This window comes from Musca domestica, unplaced genomic scaffold, assembly GCF_030504385.1.
Source record: "Musca domestica strain aabys unplaced genomic scaffold, Musca_domestica.polishedcontigs.V.1.1 6, whole genome shotgun sequence".
NCBI lineage: Eukaryota > Metazoa > Arthropoda > Insecta > Diptera > Muscidae > Musca > Musca domestica.
Window position 1 is genome coordinate 18,045,346 of NW_026712363.1, and position 21,449 is coordinate 18,066,794.

Sequence of the window (21,449 nt, forward strand, 5' to 3'; positions counted from 1 at the left end):
CTAAAATCATCAAAATACCTAATAGCGGGGGTACCGTTGTATGGGGCTATACGATATCGTGGACCTATATAGACAACTCTCTTCTAGGAGGTAAAGTGCTTAGAAAGAATTTCTTGTATGGATTTTCAGACAATTCCATTGAAAAATGTAGCTTTAATCATCAAAATACCGAATATAGGGAGGTGCCGTTATATGGGGGCTTAACGATATCGTAGACCGATATAGCCCATCTTCGAACGCAACCAGCCTGCAGACTGATCTGTGCAAAATTTTAGCTTCCTATTTCTTTATCTTAATTCGTTTTGATTCTTGCGTGATTACAACAGACGGTAGGGGCTAAATCGTCTTAGAATACTACGCTGATCCAGAATATATATACTTTGAATGGTCTAAAATTATTATCTCGATGAGTTACAAACCGAATGATAAACTTCATATACCCTCCATACTATGTATGGTGGATGGTATAAAAATTTTGAAGCTTTGTGGAAGAGGTACCAGAAGAATTAGGTCGATATCTATAATTTTCACACCAGATCTTGAGCTAGTAAAAATATTGGGATATGTAAAATTTGAAGACAATCTGATGCTTATATAGCATTTTATGTGAAATATAATTATTCAAAATCTTGATCCCTTGTGGGGGAGGTACCGGAAGGAGTGACCCGGCATATTCCATTTTCACACCTGGTTTGGTACTGATAGAAATATTGGGATGTGTCGAGTTTAAAAATAATCCGATGCTCGTTTCAGGTATTATAAGCTTCATTGTTACTACAAATGTTAACCCCCTTTTGTGGGGGAGGTGTCAGAAGGAGTAGACTGATATGTCCCACCTTCACACCAAAGCGTGAGTTAATAAAAACCTAAGAATATGTCAAATTTGAAGATAATCCGACTTTTATGTCACATTTTATAAGAGTTATTATTATTCTGAATTTTGTCCCATTGTGGGGGAGGACCTTGATGAAGTGAGCCGATATTGTCCATCTTCGCACCTGACCTATCACTAAATCAAACATTCGGATTTGCAAAGTTTGACGATAATATTACCATGTACCAAGTTTGGATCAAATCGGATACTCGACTCCAAATGTCCTGAAACGGATTTTGTGCAAAGAGACCTAGGGCAGAGGGCGAAGCCGATGTGAAATTCTCGGCGGCGGCGGCTAAGCATAAAAAAGTCGGCGGCGGCTAAAAGTCGACTGCAGCCGAAAGAAAATCGGCGGCGGCGGCTAAAGCAATATACGGCCGGCGGCGGCTAAAAGTCGGCTACAGACGACGACTTTAACGTGAACAAATAATTTCGGTTGTTTTAATAACTGTCAATTCATTTAATTTAAAATAAAAATGAAAATATAAGTTTATATGCACATTTGTTGCTCATTAAAAATTAATAAAAATACTTTAATTTGATAAAAATGGTTCGACGACTGCCTTGTTATCGTGAACAAACAATTGTTTCTTTACTGTTGCCGGATGCAGGCTGCTTCTCTTTGCATTTACACAATTCCCGGCATATGAAAATGCTTGCTCTGAAGATGCTGATGTGGCTGGAATTCCAAAGCACATATTTGCTACAGTAGCAACATTTGGAAAGATCTATAAAAAGTAAATGGTCAAAACGTAACCTGCTTAAAACAAGTTTAAGATGTGAATCTTTAACGTACTTGTTTGTTCTGTCGCCACCAATCTAGAGGCTCAACCGCCTCGACTTTCATTTCCAAATATTTTCTTATTTCTAACTCTACGTTATTTTGTACATTAGAAGGCGATGGTCCCATAAATTCCAACATTCTTTGACGACTAGCTGATATTTTCTGCAAGTAAAATATACGTCAGTTAAGTTTACCTTTACATTTATTAAAACATAATACCTGTTTTTTTGCATTTGGTTCAGTGCTCGTTGATGGCTCATTTAATAATGTGTCATCGATTTCCTTTAATTTTTCAATTTCTTCCATAATCAAGTTCTCCTTGGAAATTGGGGACAGAACATCATGCACAAGTTCCAAGGAGTTTGGCGATTGTTTGGGTATCTGTAGTATATATTTATCTAAAACAGGCCAGTTTTTTTGGCATGGGTCCATAAGCGCAGCTACAACATACATTCTATATACTTTGAATCGCTTCGTGAAGTTTTGCACAGCGAAATTGCATAAATTGATTGTTAATTCAAAAGACGCTTTTTCTTCTTCTTTCTTCAATGAGGACATAATGGATTCCTGAAAATAAATACACGAAGATATCGTCGGATAATCTTGGCCTTGAAGGTGTTTTGTGGCGTCCTCAAAAAATTTTAAAAACGTGCCAAATTCCGTTATAATTTGCTTTTCCATTGTCCCAATCACTAACAGTTCCTTTTTAGCTTTAACTAATGCTACATTTATAGTGGATATATTATTCGTATAGCTTTGAATCATTGCAAGCAGAGAGTTCCAACGTGTTGCAACGGAATTTTTCAAAGAGGTGTGGTGCTTGACGTTTAAAGTTGCTTCATATTGTTCAGTAAAATAGTCATCTCCATGTGGAAATTGTTCGCAACTATCCAAACTCTCCAAAATTATTTCAACCTCTGTAAATATTTTTTCTAAATCGTTTTGTTCCTCCATATTTTGAATATTTGATATTTCTTCATAGCTATACATTAAGCTGCCATAATTTTTTTTTAATTTTGATATTATGTTATTAATATTTTCAAATGACTTGTTGTTTAGTATATCTTCCATCAAAAATCTGTGTAAAACATGAGCCATACAACCATATCTTGGTATATTTTTAATTTTTAAAGCTGAAACGATGTTGCTTCCACCATCAGTAACAGCACATATGTTTTTTTCCAACAGATTAAATTCACATAAAGCTTCTTCAATTTTTTCTACAACTGCTAGTCCAGTGTGAGGTCGTGGAAAGATCTCTGTCTTGAGCGTTACAATTTGCATTTGAAAATTTTGGCAGAAATGCACTTTTATGTTTATGTAAGACAAGTGCTTATGTTTATCTGACCACATATCCAATACAAGTGTAACATTTTTGGGCGACTCTTTAAGGCTTGTTTTTACGTGGTCCAAATATATGTTATAAACATCGTTTAAAGCCGTCGTAGCTATTGTCCTATCTGTGGGGAATATAGCCTTTGGGTTTAAGAAAGATACCAATTTCTTAAATCCTGGCCTTTCAACAATTTTAAACGGTTGCAAATCCCAACAGCACATTTCGGCGACCCGGCGAGCATTTTGTTGTTTGTTGTTACAACTTGTTGAGGATTTCAATGCATTTTGTGTCATTGTTGAACTTTTCAGGTTATTTAAAGATTTCACGTCCAAGTTATGTACAGCTCGTAGATGGTTCATATAATTTGTGGTTGATGTTGATTTTCCAAAACTAAAATCATAAACATTTACACACATGCGAATGGAAAAAATTAGAAATTCTTACCTTTTTAAATTGGTCTTTTCATCCAAACACAATTTGCAAAATTTATATTTTTGAAGAATATGCCTCTTTTTAAAATAGAGATCACCAAAATATTTCCAACACATTGATATACCACCTTCATTTACAACAACCTTTGCCAAATTTTTAAATTCATTTTTCTTTTTAAAAGGATCTTCATATCGAGATACATCTGCATATGGAGAAATATTGATTTCAGTATCAACAGATTCGTCAGAATCGGATTCTGATTTAGTCAAAACTGTTTGACCCTTTCGGTTAGCGGAAAAATAATTTTTAATATTCCTTTGGCACATTTTGCATTCTTTTCTTTGAACAAGCAAAAACACAACGAATCTTTGGCAAAAAATATGGTTGCCACTCCATAAAAAATTCGTAAGTTACAAAAGGTTGCCAAAGGTTTTGTGATAAAAAAAACAAATCTACAAAGTCATAATACCCTTACCACTATGTGGTGTAGGGTATAATTAATATAAATAGCCTACACGTTTTAGCCTCTCGAAGACGAGCGCACAATGTAAATTATCGTCCAATAATGAGCATTATAATATGTTAATTTATCGATAAGATTAAAAGACATATTTATACAAATTTGCTGTATAAATTTATATTTTTCAACGGCTTAGCCGACTCAGTCGGCTAAAAATTTGAGCCGATGAGAGCCGCATACATCAGCGGCGGCTCAGATCACTTAAAAAAAGTCGGCGGCGGCTGCACGCCGACTGCGAGCCGATCGGCTTCGTGCTCTGACCTAGGGTCTAAAACAGTTATTTCGATGAGGCACGTTTTGCTCGTTTCAATTGATATATACCCTCTGTAGCCATATGGCTGTGGGTATAAAAAGTCCCAGTTTCGCCCTCCCCCCTAGCATCGAGCCATTTGTGTAACAACTGTTTCCGGTGGGCATTTGTGATAGGAATCCACGGGTCTCTGGTAAGAATTTATGTTTCATATAATGAAGCTGAAATTGTTTCAGGTATCCGGGCTCAATACAATATTTTCCGTTGACTCACGCGTTGTTACCCGTAAATTTTTGGTGGTATGTCACCACTTTGTCTTTATTTATACAATCGTCCGTCGCCTTAAGCCTTATGACCGCGACAACCAGTTCATGCCTTATCTGAATATCTGTTGAGTATTTAGTTTGGCTCATTGTCGCATTTCCCAATTTCTCACAATATTTTCATCGGCCGGATTTCCATGAGACTATTTTAAATGCGTACTCAATCACAACAAATTGTTTGGTCCTCAAGACCCCATTTAAGGGAAGCGCTACACTATTTTCGACGCCCCAAAGATTTTTGGAAGTGGTTCCATCTAAAGTAACAAAGAAAACTAAAATACGATATTAAATAGCAGTTTAAATCGAAAAAAAAGCTATGCATCTCCTGAAGTGCCACTTGGCTAACTTTGTAATTCCCCCATTTTCCTCAACATTTTAATTGACAATAGAAGAGAAAACCCCATTTTCCATTCGCACAATACGTGTGTATAGAACTTCGTTTGTTGTATTTTTTTTTATTTATTTTATTGTTTTGATTTGGTTTTCAGTTCATTTGATAAGATTGTGTGGCCCATCAAGGTCTGTCTGATATGGAGAACAACGCATGGACGGACGGACGGACGGGCGAACGAGCTAGTGAATGGATGGACAGACAGACAGCCAGACTAACAAATGAACGAAACGAAATCATTTATAATTTTGTTTTCTCTCTGACACACGGCGTTATCATTTGCGGATCATGAAATGTATATTTTGTTTCGTTTGGTTTGGTTTTTCGACTCGAAATGGGAAAATGAAGTTCAGTTCAACGGTATTCTGATATTTTTAGAGATAGCAAGGCAATGGAAGTAATTTGATTCATTAAAAATAATTTAGTTTACTTTTCGGGTTATAAAGGTATGTACGTCAAACCGTGTTTGGAAAGTTGGTAAATGGAGAATGGTCGTAAAGATACTTGAAAGTTCAGTGACTGCTTCAATAAGTTTAAATATTGCAGGTGGGCGTTATTACAGACGAGCAGGTGGGCGTTATTACAGACGAGCGGGAGGAAGTCTTCAGAAACGACCGGAAGGGAGTCTTAACAGACGAGCGGGAGGGAGTCTCCATTGACGAACCGGTGGGGGTCTCTATAGACGAGCTGGTGGGGGAGTCTCTGTAGACCATCTGTGGAGGGAGTATCTTAAAGACGAAAATCATTTATAATTTAAAGACGATCTGTGTAAGCAGTTTCTATAGGCGAGGTGGAAGGAGTCTCCATAGGTGAGCTGGTGGGGAAGTCTCCATAGACGAGCTGGTGGGGGTCTCCATAGACGAACTGGTGGGGGAGTATCCCAACACAAGCTAGTGCAGGCAATCCTTATAGACGAGCTGATGGAGGATGTCCTTATAGACGAACTGGTGGGGGAGTCTCTATAGACGAGCTGATGGCCGAGTCTCTGTAGACTTTTTGTGAAGGGAGTATCTTAAAGACGAAAATAGCATTTATAATTTAAAAACGATCTGTGTGGGCAGCCTCTATAGACGAGGTGGAAGGGAGTCTCCATAGACGAGCTGGTGGGGGAGTATCAATAGACGAGCTGGTGGCGAGTATCTACAGACATGCTGGTGGAGGGAGTCTCTATAGACGAGCTGATGGAGGGAGTCTTTATATACGAGCTGTGGAGGGAGTCTTTATAGACGAGCTGTGGAGGGAGTCTTCAAAGACGAGCTGGTGAAGGGAGTCTTTAAAGACGAGCTGGTGAAGGGAGTCTTTAAAGACGAGCTGGTGATGGTAGTCTTCAAAGACGAGCTGGTGAAGGTAGTCTTTAAAGACGAGCTGGTGAAGGGAGTCTTTATAGACGAACTGTGGAGGGAGTCCCTATAGATGAACTGTGGAGGGTATTCCTATAGACGAACTGTGGAGACAGCTGTTGGGGGAGTCTTTATAAACGAGCAGGTGAGGGAGTGTCTGTATGCTATGTATGGAGGGAGTCTCTATAGAGGAGCTGGTGGGGGAATCTCCATAGACGAGCTGTGGAGAGATTCTTTATAGACGAGCTGTGGAGGGTGTCTCCAGAGACGAGTCGCCTGGGAGTTTTTTAAAATCTGGCTGTGAGTCTTTATAGGCGACCAGAAGGGAGTTTTTTTTAACCAGAATTCCTTCTTGCCAGTGGGCAGGTTAAGCTCGAAAATGGGCAATGTCAGTCCACGTTTTCATATAGCCACCATACAACGGTAAACCCCCTCCAATCTTCGGTATTTTAGTGATTTTAGAGATATTTTTTTAGCTGAATTGCTTCAAATTCTGTATCTTAAGTTCGTAATTGGTACTACAGCCTCTGAAAAAAATCGCATATACAGGTCCACGTTTTCTGATAGCCCCCATATAACGATACCTTCCTATATTTGGTATTTTGATGATTTTAGCGACATTAATAACCCGAAATTGTCTCACATTTCGCATTTGAAGTTCGTAATGGATAACTCAACCTATGACAGAAAACTGTCTATGCGGGTCCACGTCTTCGTATAGCCTGCACAAAACAGTACCTCCGTTTTTTTTTCAGAATTTTGATGATTTTAACGAAATTACCCACCGGAATTGGTTAACATTTCGCATTTGAAGTTTGTAATGGATACCTCAACATATGACATAAAATTGTCTATGCAGGTCCAGGTCTTCATATAGCCTCCATTAAACGGTACCTCTGATTTTCGAAATTTTGATGATATAAGCGACTTTCAACGTCAAAGTATTTTTTTTTAAATTTTGTATTTGATGGTCCTAATGGGTAAAAACATTCTGTATGCAGGTTCTTATCTTCGTATAGCCCTCGTCGTTTTTTTTTATTTCCAGTTCCTTCCAAATTGTGGAGGATATTAAAAGTTCGGCCCAGACGAACTTAGGAGCTTTTTACTAGTTTATTTTTGAGTGTTTCTTATCTTTTAAAGACGACTTTGTTTTCGCTTATCAGCTGATTGCTTTCAAGTTTTGACAGGGTTTCCCGCTGTCAACTTTTAAAAGTTTTCACAGAACAAAAAACCCTACCGTACTCTGTCAGGAAGTAGCTACTGGGCAAATCCTGCAGGAAAAGTAACCAAACAAAACTGTCACAAAAACTTATTGTTCTGTTCTGTAACCTGCAAGAATCTACTACAATTTTTTGGATATCATGAAGGGGAAATTGGTTATCGTAGAAAGCATTTTTAAATTCATTGCAGTGATGGAACAGACCATATGTTTGCTTTTTTCTCCAGAATGGTTAAAACAAGCTATGATAAAATCAAACTTCAACATTTGATAACGAAAGTGTTTGCTGGGTGTTTCGAATTTCCCAAATTCCATCAAGCATAACCCCTGTCATATCGTTAACTTTTAACCTTGAACTGAATATTTGACACAGCAAGAATTTTATTTAAAAAGACAAAGTTCAAATAAGTCCCAGTTCAAAAAAAGATCATACCCATACTGCACTTGAATTCAATTTATTTACAACTGAATGTGCACTTCGTCTCGCACAGCAAAATACCGGCCAAAAGAGTTCTTTGAGTAAGTAGTTCTCACATTTTCTCTCTTTCCCAACAACAAAATGCCTAAACAAACAGGGCACAGAAACCGAAAATTAAAAAGTAAACAAAATACACAAATTTCGAGTTTACCTTTGTCGCCGGTATTTTTGGGGGTGATCAGGTAAAAAAAATTCCACCAACAAACAACAGAAGTCGTAAACAAGAAAAATATTCCAAATGGCCTTTTTCCAAAATGATCAAATAAGAATTTTTGTTCATTCCTCCTCTGCTAATGTTTGTTGCAATGTAATGATATGTTGTTGTATGTTCTTCTGCCTCCTTTCCTCCGTTCGTGAAAATAAGCAAGGCAAACAAACATTTCAAATAGGTAATTATTATTTTCATTTGGTTTTTGTTGGAAAGTGTTTAGGTAATGTTCTCCCCCAGATTTCGAATGTTTTGTTGTTGTTCGGAGAGAGAGTTTTTCCAGTCAGAAGTGGTTGGTTTGATGTTGCAGCGAGATCATATGGAGCGAGGGTATGTTGTGTGCGGTTATTGAAGTGGCACAATGATTTCGGAAGAATGTGTGTAAAAGTGGTCGACCGGTGAATGGAGTACATATTTTTATCGTAATGACAAAATGCTGGCGGCATTTGCCCATTTGTTTGTACAACCACCGTAGAACATGTTTCAATAGGTAAACCGGACCGAACTATTCACAGGCAAAGTGAGAAAAAAAAAGAAAGAACAGACAACTGAGATCAAAAGCAATGCTGCACAATGGGTAGGAAATGACATTGCGAAACAGGCAAAGTAAATGGCCGACAGTTAAATTCATGTGGGCATAATTCTAATACAAATAAATAAAAATTTTATAAAAATCGTTGAAGGAAGTAGGAAGAAAATGTAACTCTGTGCTCATTGTATAAATATTGCAAGGTAGTTGCAAGTCCTGACGTTTTGTTTGAAGTTTTTTTTTTCAGCTTTGTATTCTGACGTTTTAATTCTTAAGGATTTACTTCAAAAAAAAAAAAAAAACTATTTTAAAAATATCCAATTTTATCCGAAATCATAAATTCCATATTCATCAGGTTTCTGGTTGAGAGAAATATTTAGATATGGCAAGTTGTAAAGGATCGCTGACTTGTTTCGCAAGTTATGGCAGATGGAAGTATTGAAAATTGTGACCCTTTGTGGAGAGGTGCCAGAAGGGGTTCATAGATATATATCATCTTTACAACAGATCTTGTGTTAGCAAAAACGTTTGTATATGTGAAATTTGAAGAGACTTTGATGCTTATTTCGCTTTCTTTGGGCGTTGGGATCTTGTGTTGATGGAAATATTGAGATGTGCCAAGTCTGAATGGAATCGGATGTTAATTTCGAGTTTTATGAGCTCCATGGATATTCAAAATTTTGATCCTTTGTGGGGGAGATATCCGAAGAAAAGAACCGATATATCCCATCTTCACAGAAGAACTTGTGTTAGTAGAAATAACGGTATGTATGAAATATGAACCGGATGTTTATTTCGGATTTTATAATCGATTTGTTTATTCAAAATTTTAACACTTTGTGGGTGAAGTACCAGAAGGAATGGTCTGGTATCTATCATCATTATAACAGATCTTGTGTTGATGGAAATTTTGACATGAATGGAATCGGATGTTAATTTCGACAAATTCTAACTTATGGAGGGATAGTATGGTAGCAATCTCTAGGTAAAACTACCTTCAAAAAAGCATTGATAAAGTCCAAAGAGGTCGGGCTATAACCAGTTATTTCATAACACCTAGGTAAAGTTTCGAATCACTGGCATCCATATGCCAAACAGGGACACCTGGACTCGGAACACACTACCTTTTAACGGCATAGCGGTCTATACCGATGGTCTTCTGTGAATATTTGAATATCCGGAGATCCCTTAAGATCCGGAGATCCAGGCAGACATCTTTGCTATCAGGAAAGCCATGGAACTGCTGAAAAAAAGAATCAATGAGTTGAATAGACCGGTGACTATATGCGTCGATAGTCAGGCGGCCTTGAAGTCTCTCAATTCTTTTACAATCAAATCGATGGCTGTTCTGGAATGCAGAAATGCTCTGGAAAGATTTAACTCGTTGGCAAACAACGAATGAATCAGCAGATGAATTGGCCAGACGCGGATCTGAATCAGTAGATTTGGAGATCGGCAGCGAAGCCTCCTTTATGCCACTTCTTCCAAGTATTGCACAAGCGCTACCTTGGGAGATTCAATCAGATCGGCAGCTCAGCGAAGCCTCCATTATGCCACTTCTTCCAAGTATTGCACAAGCACTACCTTGGGAGATTCAATCAGAACTGGCTAACTGGAAGGGGATGTAATGTCTCAAAAAAAATATGACCAGTAATCTCAGAGAGAAGATCAATGTCGCTCGTCTCATTGGCGATATCTGGGTTTAACTACTGGACAATGTAACACAAGGGCCATGAATTCAAATTGGAGGACGAGAAGGAAAATGAGAAGGTAGAACACTTACTCTGCCTCTGTCCAACTCTCTTTGGAGTCCGACAAAGACTACTGGGTAAGCAAATTCTGCCCGACTTGTCCTCCTTCTCTGAATGTGAACCAGCAGCTATGCTTCAATTAGCCCGAAGATTGAAATGGCTAAAGACAACACGCTTATTTGCGGCGTAGCTATGCTATGATAATTTTCTTATACCTGCCTTCTAACTCTATCTTTCTTCTCTATTTTTTTTTCCTTTTATTTTTTCTCTTTTAATTCTCTTTCAGATAGGATGAACACAATGGACCAGCAGATCACCGAGTGGAGTGGTTGTTAGAACAACGACGCATCCTTTAACCTAACCCAATTTCGCGTTTTATGAGCTTTATGGATATTCAAAATTCTGACCCTTTGTGGAGGAGGTACCAGAAGAGGTGGACCGATATATTCTATCTTCACAACAGACCTTAGGCTAAAAAAAAATTTGTGATATGCGTAATTTGAAGACAATCGCAAGCTTCTTCCACGTATTATAAAAGGGTTGAGTATTAAAAATGTTGACCCTTTGTGGCGAGGTTCTTGTTGAAGTGGGCCGATATTGTCCATTTCCACATATGTTCTTTCACTGATACAAATATTTGCAATATTTTATTTGCAAAGTATGAAAATTTTGCATGTTCTATGAGAATTTCGGCCTTTTGTGGGAGTGGCACCAGAAGAGGTGCACCGATTTTACCCATGTCCGGACTCGTTCTAAGTTTGATAAAAATATCCAAGTTTGGATCAAATCGGATACTCCCTTCGAGAGTTATCGTGCTATTAGCACCTCGATGTGCTGTCACTCTGACGAATTGGCGCCCAAATAAGAAAATAATATATTTTTAATATTTTTCCAAAAATCAATTGAAACAATAGTCGGTCAGCAACTCGATTTGCTCTTAGTGGCCAAGGATTATAAGGCTTTTTATTCTAGGAATTTTATTTAGAACATCAGCTGATCGTCGTACGTTTCTGGCGCCTAAATAATAATGCATTGATGACCATATATTCAAAGTAAACTTTGAAGTCATATTATAACGACAAAAACTTTCAATGTATCGATATAGTTAAGTTCCTGCCAATTAGAACTTCCATACGCGGTTACACTGCCGAATTGGCCAAAAAATAGCATTTTTAATATTTTGGCAAAAACAAATAGTTCGTTTCGGTCAGCACCTCGATATCCTGTTAGTCGTCAAGGATAATAAGGCTTTTTATTTTAGGAATTTTATTTAGACCGCCAGCTGATAATCGTCCTTTGTCTGGCGCCCAAATAATAAAAATGAATTAATGCATAGATGACCAAATAAACTCTGAAGTCATATTATAACGACAAAAATTTTATCGATATATTTTAGTTCGTGCCGATTAGCAACTCAATTTGCGGATACACTACCAAGTTGGCGCCCAAATAAGAAAAAAATACATTTTAATATTTTTCCAATGCAAAGAAAGCCATTGAAGTAGTAGTTCGTTTCAGTCAGCAACTCAATTTGCTGTAAGTGGCCAAGGATAATAAGGTTTTTGATTCTAGAAATTTCGTTTAGAGCATCAGCTGATCATCGTACTTTTTCTGGCGCCCAATTAATAAAAATTGATGGTCAAGTAAACTTTGAAGTCATATTATAACGACAAAAAATGGTATCGATATATTTTAGTTCGTGCCGATTAGCGCCCAAATTTGGGCGAATTGATCAAGAACTTATAAGGCTTTTTATTCAAGCCGTTGTATTTGAATCTTCAACTCCCCATCGTTATTTCTTTTCTGGGATAAATGTTTAAATGATTATTAACATTTATACCTTACGTGCGATCTTCAATAAGCAAAAATGTTTAAAATTCAAACACCATGATGTAAAATTATCCCATTGTGCATGTTTAGTGCAATAAGAATAACAAAAAAAAAATGATCATTTCAAACTACAATCTACCTACACACACGCACACACAGTTAGTTAATCATAGACGAAAATAAACTTTCGCCCGTTGCGACTGGGTATAGCTTTTTTGTTATTATTATATTTGGTTTTCTTACTAGTATTACTTCTTTTTTTTCTCTTCTTATTCACTCCTTTTGCAGACAAGATTAACAAAATACCACAAAGAAGTTAAACTGCAAAGCAACTCTTTTTTCGGTTTTAATTCATGCTTGGCTGATTTTCAGACTCCAACAAACATTGAACAAACTTGGCTGATTTAAGACAATTTTGTATTTCGTTGTTGTTGTTATGTTTCTTTTTCTTAATTGAATTAAATTTAAGAAATAATTTATTACTGGATTGTGTGTTGGACGACGTTGTGATGGTAGGTAGGTACCTACTTCAAAAAAAAGTTTCCTTTCACACAATTGAAATTTCAAATTTCGTGTTATACAGATACGAAAATAAACATTTTTTGCACACCTTTTTCTTTTTTTTATTTCGAAGCTGCTGCTGTTGTTGTCTTTTTACAATTTATTTTGGTTAACGAGAAATGCGAAATGCATTGGTGATGCCCCAACCAAACAATAACAACAATATACACACACTTTATTTGCTGGGGAACAACAACAACAAGAAGAATTGCGGGGGGAAACCGGCCAGCAGGCAATACGATCCATAAATTTTAGATCACTCACAAAATAACACAATTTTTAGGCTTTTTCTTCTCTTTTTTCTCTCTCTCACTCTTTCTCTTTTTTTATTTGGCTTTCTTTTTGGCCAATTCTTTTTCGATTATTAAGGCCTTATCTTATTTTGAACTTAATTACAACAAAACAATGACATTCGTTTGTTATTTTTTTATATTACAATATGGACAATAATAATTTATAATTATTTTCAAATTTTATTTTGCCGTATATTTTAATATTATTTTTATTGATATTGCTTATTATTCTTCTTTTTCGATTTTTTGTTAACAACTTCAGTAACAACAAATACACAACCCGCTTTGTTTTACAACACAAAAACCCAATAAACAACTTTCAAAAAAACGTGAATGGAACGAACGAAGAACGAGTGATACGAACACACACTAATCTAAACACACACGACACTAACTAAAGCGAGCGAACGTTAAACGTTGTTGGTTGGCTAGTTAGCACGATGGACAAAAACACAACACCTGCACCACACAATAGAGCCGCAGCCGTTGCCGGTCAGCGCCGTTACATTTGTTCTTCTACTGAAAACATCATTGGCGCAGCGTTTCATAAAATAACGGCGTCGCTTTTAATGCCTGTAAAGAAGAAATGAGAAGAAAAAATGATGCTGCTTTCAGTCAATGGATTTAATAATTTCGGTTTCAAAAATACTGAAAGACAACAATTTCGAAAAAATAAAATTATAAAAGAATATGGTCATGATATAATTAAGAATTTAAAGTCATCATATGTTGAGCATTTTTTAGAATTATTCATCTGATAACATCTCATAACATGTCATTGTCATTCATCTGATAACAATCCGTTGTTTAGGTGAAGTAAAAGTATAGGTCGGGTCTTTCAGCTTTTGAATTATAAAAGGATTAATAGTATGAGATTACCGGATTTTGTAAACCTAGTAGATTTCAATTGCCATTCTATCAAATAAATCCCAATAAACAATAAGGAGGTGCAACAACTTCGTTCAACTACAGAAATACGGCCCTGAGGCTATGCCCGCTTTCATTCAAAATTATATGCAAGAAGTGGTTTTCTTTTATATGATATTTTTCCTCATTTTTTAAAATAAGTTAAATAGCGCTAAAAATTAATGGAATGACTTGATTTTATTTCTAAAAGATGATCCAAACTGCTTAAACTTTACAGGGCAAAACTGGTTAATAGCCCTAATGCAGAAGTCAGGCACACTTAAAGTGAGAATACATAAAACGCTTTTTTTGAGTGACTTAAGCCATCGGCTGGCTACTTCGTGGAGGTTGACTTAGTTCTATCAAGTGCCCACTACTATGTCAAAGCAAAGTCCACCCTAAAATTTTAGATTCGTTCCAAGAGTTTGTGTTAAGGTGAAAATACATAAAACTCTTTCGACTAGCTCTATCCGATGCGTCAAAATCCGACCCATCAGCCAAAAAAACGTTTTATGTATTCTTATCTTTAGACTTTTTTTACCCTTTACCATTGGAGGGTATATTAGCATTCTTATTCCGCTTGTAACTCCTCGATATTATATATTCATGATAGACCATACAATGTATATATTCTGTATCAGCGTAAAATTCTAAGACGATTTAACTATCTTTCGAACGAATCGTGATAAAAGGCGAACATTTGGCACACATTTGCATTTTGCCAGTAGGCAGGTTAAGTTCGTAAATGGGTCATATCGCTCCTCGTTTTCGTATAGCCCCATATAACGGTATCTCCCGATATTCGGTATTTTGATGAACTTTAAATACTAATTTGAAACAATTCAGGTAAATAATGTCGCTAAAATCATCAAATTACCGAATATCAGGAGGTACCGTCATATGGGGGCTATACGAAGACGTGGACCTACATGGTCCATTTTCTGTGTTAAGCCGTAGCATCTATTACGAACTTTAAAAACCAATTTTGAAACAAATCCGGTAAATAATGTAGCTAAAATCATCAAATACCGAATATCGGGGAGGGGGGTACCGTTATATGGGGGCTATACGAAGACGTGGACCTACATGGCTCAGTTTCTGTCTTAGGATGTAGTATCCATTACGAACTTCAAATACGAAATTAAAAGAATTCCGGTAAATAATGTCGCTAAAATCATCAAATTACAGAATATCGGGTGGTACCGTTATATGGGGGTTATACGAAGACGTTGACCTACATGGTCCATGTTCTGTTTTATGCTGTAGTATCTATTGCGTACTTCAAGTACCAAATCTGAGACAATTCCCGTAAATAATGTCGCTAAAATCATCAAAATACCGAATATCAGGAGGTACCAATAGACCTCAATATTAAATTTCGTGATTTCAGCTCTATCCCTTCACCCAATACCAAATTTACTACCATTTAGTACCTTTCATACGCTTGCTGAAAGCCTCCTACCTAGTTCAAGATTCTAGTTTCAGCCGAAAGGAAGGAGAATATAATAAATTTGTCATTCCGTTTTAACACATCTAAATATTCGTCACCTCTAAGATATTCGTCTTTATCAGCATAAAATTCTAAGTCGATTTAACGATGTCAGTCTGTTGAAATCACGATACAGGCCACATTGTTTGACGTAGAGTTTAAAATTTGACACAGTATTTGTATTGTGTCTAGGATGGTTGGTATTGAAAATGAGATATATCGGTCCACGTTTTGGGATAGTCCCCTTATAACGGTAGCTTCCGATATTTGGTGTTTTGTACGAATTTGTATAAAAATTGATATTTTTAGAAAAAATTGTATAAATAGGTCCACTTTTCGTATAGTCCCTATAAAATAGTACCTTCCGATATTCGGTATTTGATGGTTTTAGCCGTATTTTTCCACGGATTCGTCTAAAAATTGGTATTTGTAGTTTCAGCTGCGGTGGCAAGACACTGTATATATAGGTCCACGTTTTCGTATAGCCCCCATATAAGGGTACCTCCCGATATTCGGTATTTTGTATGGTTTTAGCCACAGTTTTCCACAGATTTGTCTAAAAATTGGTGTTTGTAGTTCGTGGTGGGTTCTAGTTTTAATTTCGATGGCGGAATATATAGGTCCACGTTTTCCTATAGCGCACATATAACGATTCGGTTTTTTGACAATTTAAGCCACATTTTCTAATAGATTTGTGTGAAATTTGTTTTTTGTGCTTCATAATGGGTTCTATTTGATATATAGACCGATATTCGGTAGCTTGATAATTCTAGCCTCATTTACCCGTGAAATTATTAAAAAATATTTGTAGTATAAAGTTCTCTATATAGGCTCTCGTTTTGGTATGGCCACATTCTCCTACCGATTGTGCTGATGTTTGTTGTTTAAAGTGAAACACGTTTGAACCCAGATACTTCTGTATAAAAATGCTTTCTTTACCTAATGGTGGAGGGTATTGAAAGTTCGCCCGGCCGGTCTTTTTACTTGTTTTTGACTCTTTTTATATATAAACTATCATATCCCACCCACACTTTGCTATAGAGTCTAACTTTTCGTACATTGACTAGAATTAATTATATTTCGATGTATGCATCACCTGTTCCGCGCCAGAACCTTGAAGAATCTACTAGTTTTATAACTTTATTCGATATCATAAAGGAAATATCGGCTATCGTAGTAAAACGTTTTACATTTTGACAGTTCTGGAATAGAACAACCATTTTCATGTAGTCAACAATAATGACACTTTTTCGTTTTTTTAGTTTAATGCCGAAAATCTCGCAACAATGTTTCTGGCAGTATATTAAATGGATTGATTTATTCCTCATTTCATAATATTTGAGTACGTTTACCCAATTTGAAGTAGATTATAAAATTGGTATACCATTGATTACCAGTCTTAAAAATACATTGTTAATATATTTTTTGCATAAATAAAATACAAAATCTATATTGTTGAACATAATTTTTATTTATTTTCGTAATTAAAAATGTATGTATGTAGAAAATCTTTAAATTATCTCTCCTATGGATTAATGCAGCAACTGGTCGGCTTTTCTTTTAAAATTGTTGATATGATTTTGGTTCGTTTAATGTAATATTTACCATATTTGAACCATTATTTCGAATTTTCCATATAAAAATTAATATTCAATTTAATATACATTAACACAACGAATAACTCACAAAAACAAAATAAAAAAAGGACAAGGAAAATATAAAAAAGACCTGTTTCTGTATGTTGAATACGAAAGTAAAATACCGTTCCAAATATTTTTTGAAATGTTTGTATTTTTCGAGTTAAATTAAATATTATATTAGACATTTGAAATGGTGCTTTCCCTTCGCATTTACTATGGTATAGACAACCAGAAACAGGCTCTAACGGCTAGATTACACATGCGTAAAGTGACATTTCAATAACATACATTAAGAAATTCCCAACATTTTTAATCTTAAAAGCAACGTTATGATACATAAACTGCATAATATTAAAACACTTGCACTTTATTTATTTTGTAGCATATTTATGGTAATTTTTTACATACTTTTACGAGTTTTTAAATGAAAAGTTGTGGGGAGTATGCTATAAAAATTATGCAGGTAATTGTGGAAAATTTCACTTTACATATGACTCTAACATCGCTTGTAATCTAGCCCTAAACAATTAATAAAAAATAAAATAGTCACATTGTATTTCAACAAATATTTAATGTAAACTTTAAAAAAATAAATTTTCATAAATTATAAACAAGTAGTTTTGCCTCTAATGAAGCAGATGTTCTAGTCTCTGTTTTACAATAAAAACTTAAATGAGAAAATTAAAAAAGTGCTATATTTAATGTGTTTTCTATTAAATTACGTATTGGCCATGATGTTACAAAAAGTCTTTTTTTTAGGTTGAATAAGCTAGACTAGAATTTTATAAAAAGGAAATAATAAGAAAAAAAATCAGCCACTAGCCGACCATGTAATATATCCTTCAACAAAATATAAGTGAATTTTTTTATTTATGTTTGAATTTATGTTCTGAATTGTTCAAATTCGGCCAGATCATGGAAATAGAAACCATTTGTCTACTTTTATTACATATAAACTTTAAATTTTTTCAAATCAATTCAATGTAAGCTGGGACTAAGACATTTTTTTGATAAGTTTCCTAGGATTTGAAAGATTGCTGTTTTTTTGCATGCTACAAAAAAATGACAGTAGAATCGGCGAATTTATATCTCAAGACAATTGACTGACCTTATTTTGTTAGATTTGTCTAAATGTTCAAATGTATTTGTGAAGGATACTTGAATAAATATAAGATTTATAAAATACATACAAATATATGAATAGCTTGATATCTTGTTGGTTAAAAACAAAATCTTTTATACAATTATTTGTGAAACTTGTAAACATATTTCGAGTCTTCAATAGTAACTATTTAATAAATCTCCATAAAAGTAGGTGGGTGGGTAATTTGTTTAATCTTCTCCTAAAATTAACTACAATTTAAGCATAAGGCCTTTGTTTAAATATTGCAAATAATGTTCTCCTTTCACATACCTAAGTTTCAGATGAATTTGATTGAATAACGACATTTATAATTTAAATTTTCCAACTGCATTGATATGCTTTACCATCTACCAACACTAGTTTAAGCTTAATAAATGTTTTCTTGTTGCTGCAACAAAAAATCGGTCTCCATCGCCAATTCGGATAGAAGGATGATCAATCGACACCTATAACGTTTTAAAGACTGTGCAATTTTTAATTTAAATTCATCGAATAACATCTGAAAATTGCAAATATAATCATTATTTTAAACCTACATATAGAGCGTTAATTTAAAAATGTTTATATAAAATGGAAAAATTAACTAAACTTAATTATTATAGCAAAGCAGGCAAGAAAAAATTTGAATACCACTGTTTTATCAAATCATAAGTTCAAACTTATCCTGTTTCGTAGAAGGTGTTGAACAGCAATGCACCATCATTGGTTCTCCGTCCGTCGCAGCTAGCGCCATTGAAGTCTGCTGTTGTGACAAGCCTGGACCATCTTGTGATTCTGAGGAATTTTGTGACATTTCATTAAAACCACTGTCGGTGCGATAAAATGTCAATGATTTTTTGGGTGAACTATTTATAGGTGTGTGATGTACCACACCACCAAAGGATGAGGAACTTGTTGGTTGCAATGCTGCAGGATTTAGGTTCTTCTTTTTTAAATCTTGGCAAATACGATTTAATTTCTGCTCATCTCTTTTAGGGTCCTCATTTTCGTCTCCTTCGTCGTTTAACCAATTCGCCGAAAAAGATTGTGACAAATTTTTACGACTTGCCGAACGTCTTTTACCTCTCGGTGTATCCGATTGTGAAGAACTACATGTAGAACTATGGGCCGAAACCTGAGATATTTGCATATCTTCCACATCAATGCCAGTATATTCAAGTAACTCCTCGCACGTATCCTCATGACTCATAAAAACATCCACCTCCTGCAGGATGTTACTCGAATTTTTAGAGCCCGTCACTCTAGTCAGTCTTTCTTTATTCGATTTGTTTGAACACTTCGATGAATTGACTCTTAAACGACTAACTTTTATATTAAAACTATCCGACGAAAACTCTCCAATGTTATTCGTTATCATTGAGGCCAAGGGCGAAGATGATCTTTCTGGAGTAAACTTTCCATTGTCTGTATCTTGACTGGTATTGTTTGTCATGTCATTGCTTTGATTTCCCATATTCTGTGAACGATACAATTTCTCAATGGGTTTCCTTCTGACCGGTGGATGTATGGGTGATAACTGTTCTAGCTCCTCAATTTCTGAACGGAAGTTATTGAAACGTGATTTACGTTTTGTGGCACTACCCTTATCTGGCAGCGAAGGTGATAGATCATCTGAGGCCGATATGGGTGAGAGTGAGCCAAAGGAGCTCTTGTCGAGAGAATCGGATAATTTGCCCACTATAGCAGTATGTTGCAGGGATTGCAAAGAGTGGGGACTAGAATTTGATTGGCCACCACTGCTTGCTGCCGCCGAAGATGTGTTATTTTTTGCCATCAATTGTTGTTCATTTTCCCATATTAGAACATTGTGAATATCGAATAGCTTACGCCTCAATGAGGTGTCCTTGGCGTCTATGCTGGAACTTAATGAACGTTGGGCATAACGGGACTTTTTCAGTTCTATATTGGCTCCTGCCAAATGGGGTTGGAAGTATGGCTTTAAGGCCTCTTCCAGAGCTGCTGGCAATATGGGCGGCAATGTCAATTCAGTTTGTGATGCACAATCACGTATTCTACGGCCTGGTTTGGATATAGGTGTATTACCACTAACGTCATGCAAAACAATACGTTGGCTACGCAATGGACAATCTACCGGACTTGGCACAATTTGATTATCTTTAAAATAGGAACTAATTGCCATTTGGGCTTTGGCCTCCAACTCAGGATCAGGTGAATCGTTGAACTGAGTCTCATGAGGCTCTACATTTGCTGGCATTAAACTTGACACTTCTTCTATTGTCCATTCACACTGTGTAGAACTCATTTGCGGGGTGTCTGGGCGTTGAAATAACGATGGACTACAAAAAAAGCAGAAACCAAACGCCGCATAAATCAATTCTCTTTAAATTTGTGAAAAAACAAAACAATTCTACTTACCTTGCTATCAATGGCATATGCAGCCGTTCGGCCCACGCCGCTTCAAAGGGATTTTTTATTTTTTGGTGTCTCTTTGCCGGCGGCGTCTGTATCACAGCCATTGATATGGAATGCAAACCATTACTGCTATTCGACGACATCATGGTGTTGCAATTGCCCAGCGAATAGCTTAATCCTTGTGGTGTCCTAGGATTTATTGACTTCCTGAATTGTTTATTTTTGGGCGTCACTTTGTTGCACTCATCGGACGCCGTCGGTGGATAGTGCATCATAAATCGATGACCTTTAAGTTTTTGTGGTGTCTCATGATCATTGCCTTCCATCCTTGTCTTTAAGTGTCTGCACCTTCTTCCTTCGTTGGGATGTGATTTATTTTTAGCTTCAAGGGAGCAGATGTTTGATTGCTGACTGGCAGGATGTTAGAAATCTCGTCGACGACGGTTGTTTTGGGCCACCAAACAATTTGCGCCCTTTCAATTTCAAATTTGTTGTTTATTCAAAGGTTTTGGGACAAAATAGAAAAATTTCCCTTCTTTTGTGACAAAAAGTGTTGCCAGAGGGTTGGGTATTTTTTCGTCAGCACTTCTAAATTCAATGAAAGCCTATGGCGTTTGGCGATGAATGCATATGGTGTGTTTAGCAACTACTTTTTGGTGAAACTATTTTTTCCTCGGCCAAATTTTTCGAGCAAAAAGTTTTCTAAAGCAAATAAATACTTTTTTTGGCTGTCTTCTCTTAAATTTAGTTATGAAATATACTTGTTCTAATACCACTG

At 36.0% G+C, this 21,449-nt stretch overlaps 3 protein-coding genes across 5 annotated transcripts in view; all 3 read right to left on the bottom strand.

Annotated features, from left to right (window-relative positions):
- The window catches only part of LOC101890867 (protein phosphatase 1 regulatory subunit 16A), a 315,099-nt gene extending 301,543 nt beyond the window's left edge, over window positions 1–13,556 (bottom strand). For both annotated transcript variants that reach the window (XM_005176219.4, XM_011297335.3), the window contains exon 1: window positions 12,876–13,556. The gene's annotated coding sequence lies outside the window, so the exon portion shown is untranslated. The remainder of the gene's footprint in view (window positions 1–12,875) is intronic.
- LOC131805638 (zinc finger BED domain-containing protein 4-like) lies at window positions 1,136–4,200 on the bottom strand. Its single transcript, XM_059129050.1, has 4 exons — window positions 3,439–4,200; window positions 1,878–3,384; window positions 1,671–1,820; window positions 1,136–1,602 (listed from the first exon to the last, which is right to left on the bottom strand). The coding sequence occupies exons 1-4, from the start codon at window positions 3,750–3,752 to the stop codon at window positions 1,408–1,410; spliced, it is 2,166 nt and encodes a 721-aa protein (XP_058985033.1). The 5' UTR covers window positions 3,753–4,200; the 3' UTR covers window positions 1,136–1,407.
- A 3,408-nt stretch (window positions 13,557–16,964) lies between the features above and the next one.
- Window positions 16,965–21,189, bottom strand: LOC101892888 (protein aurora borealis). Of its 2 annotated transcripts, XM_011297332.3 has the most exons (3): window positions 20,675–21,189; window positions 18,929–20,595; window positions 16,965–18,797 (listed from the first exon to the last, which is right to left on the bottom strand). In XM_011297332.3, exons 1-2 carry the CDS (start codon window positions 20,995–20,997, stop codon window positions 18,939–18,941), a joined length of 1,980 nt encoding a protein of 659 aa, XP_011295634.2. In that variant the 5' UTR covers window positions 20,998–21,189; the 3' UTR covers window positions 16,965–18,797; window positions 18,929–18,938. The 2 variants fall into 2 exon arrangements, with proteins under 2 accessions (XP_011295634.2, XP_058985232.1); XM_059129249.1 differs by having other exon boundaries at window positions 16,965–20,595.
- Between the last annotated feature and the right edge of the window lie 260 nt (window positions 21,190–21,449).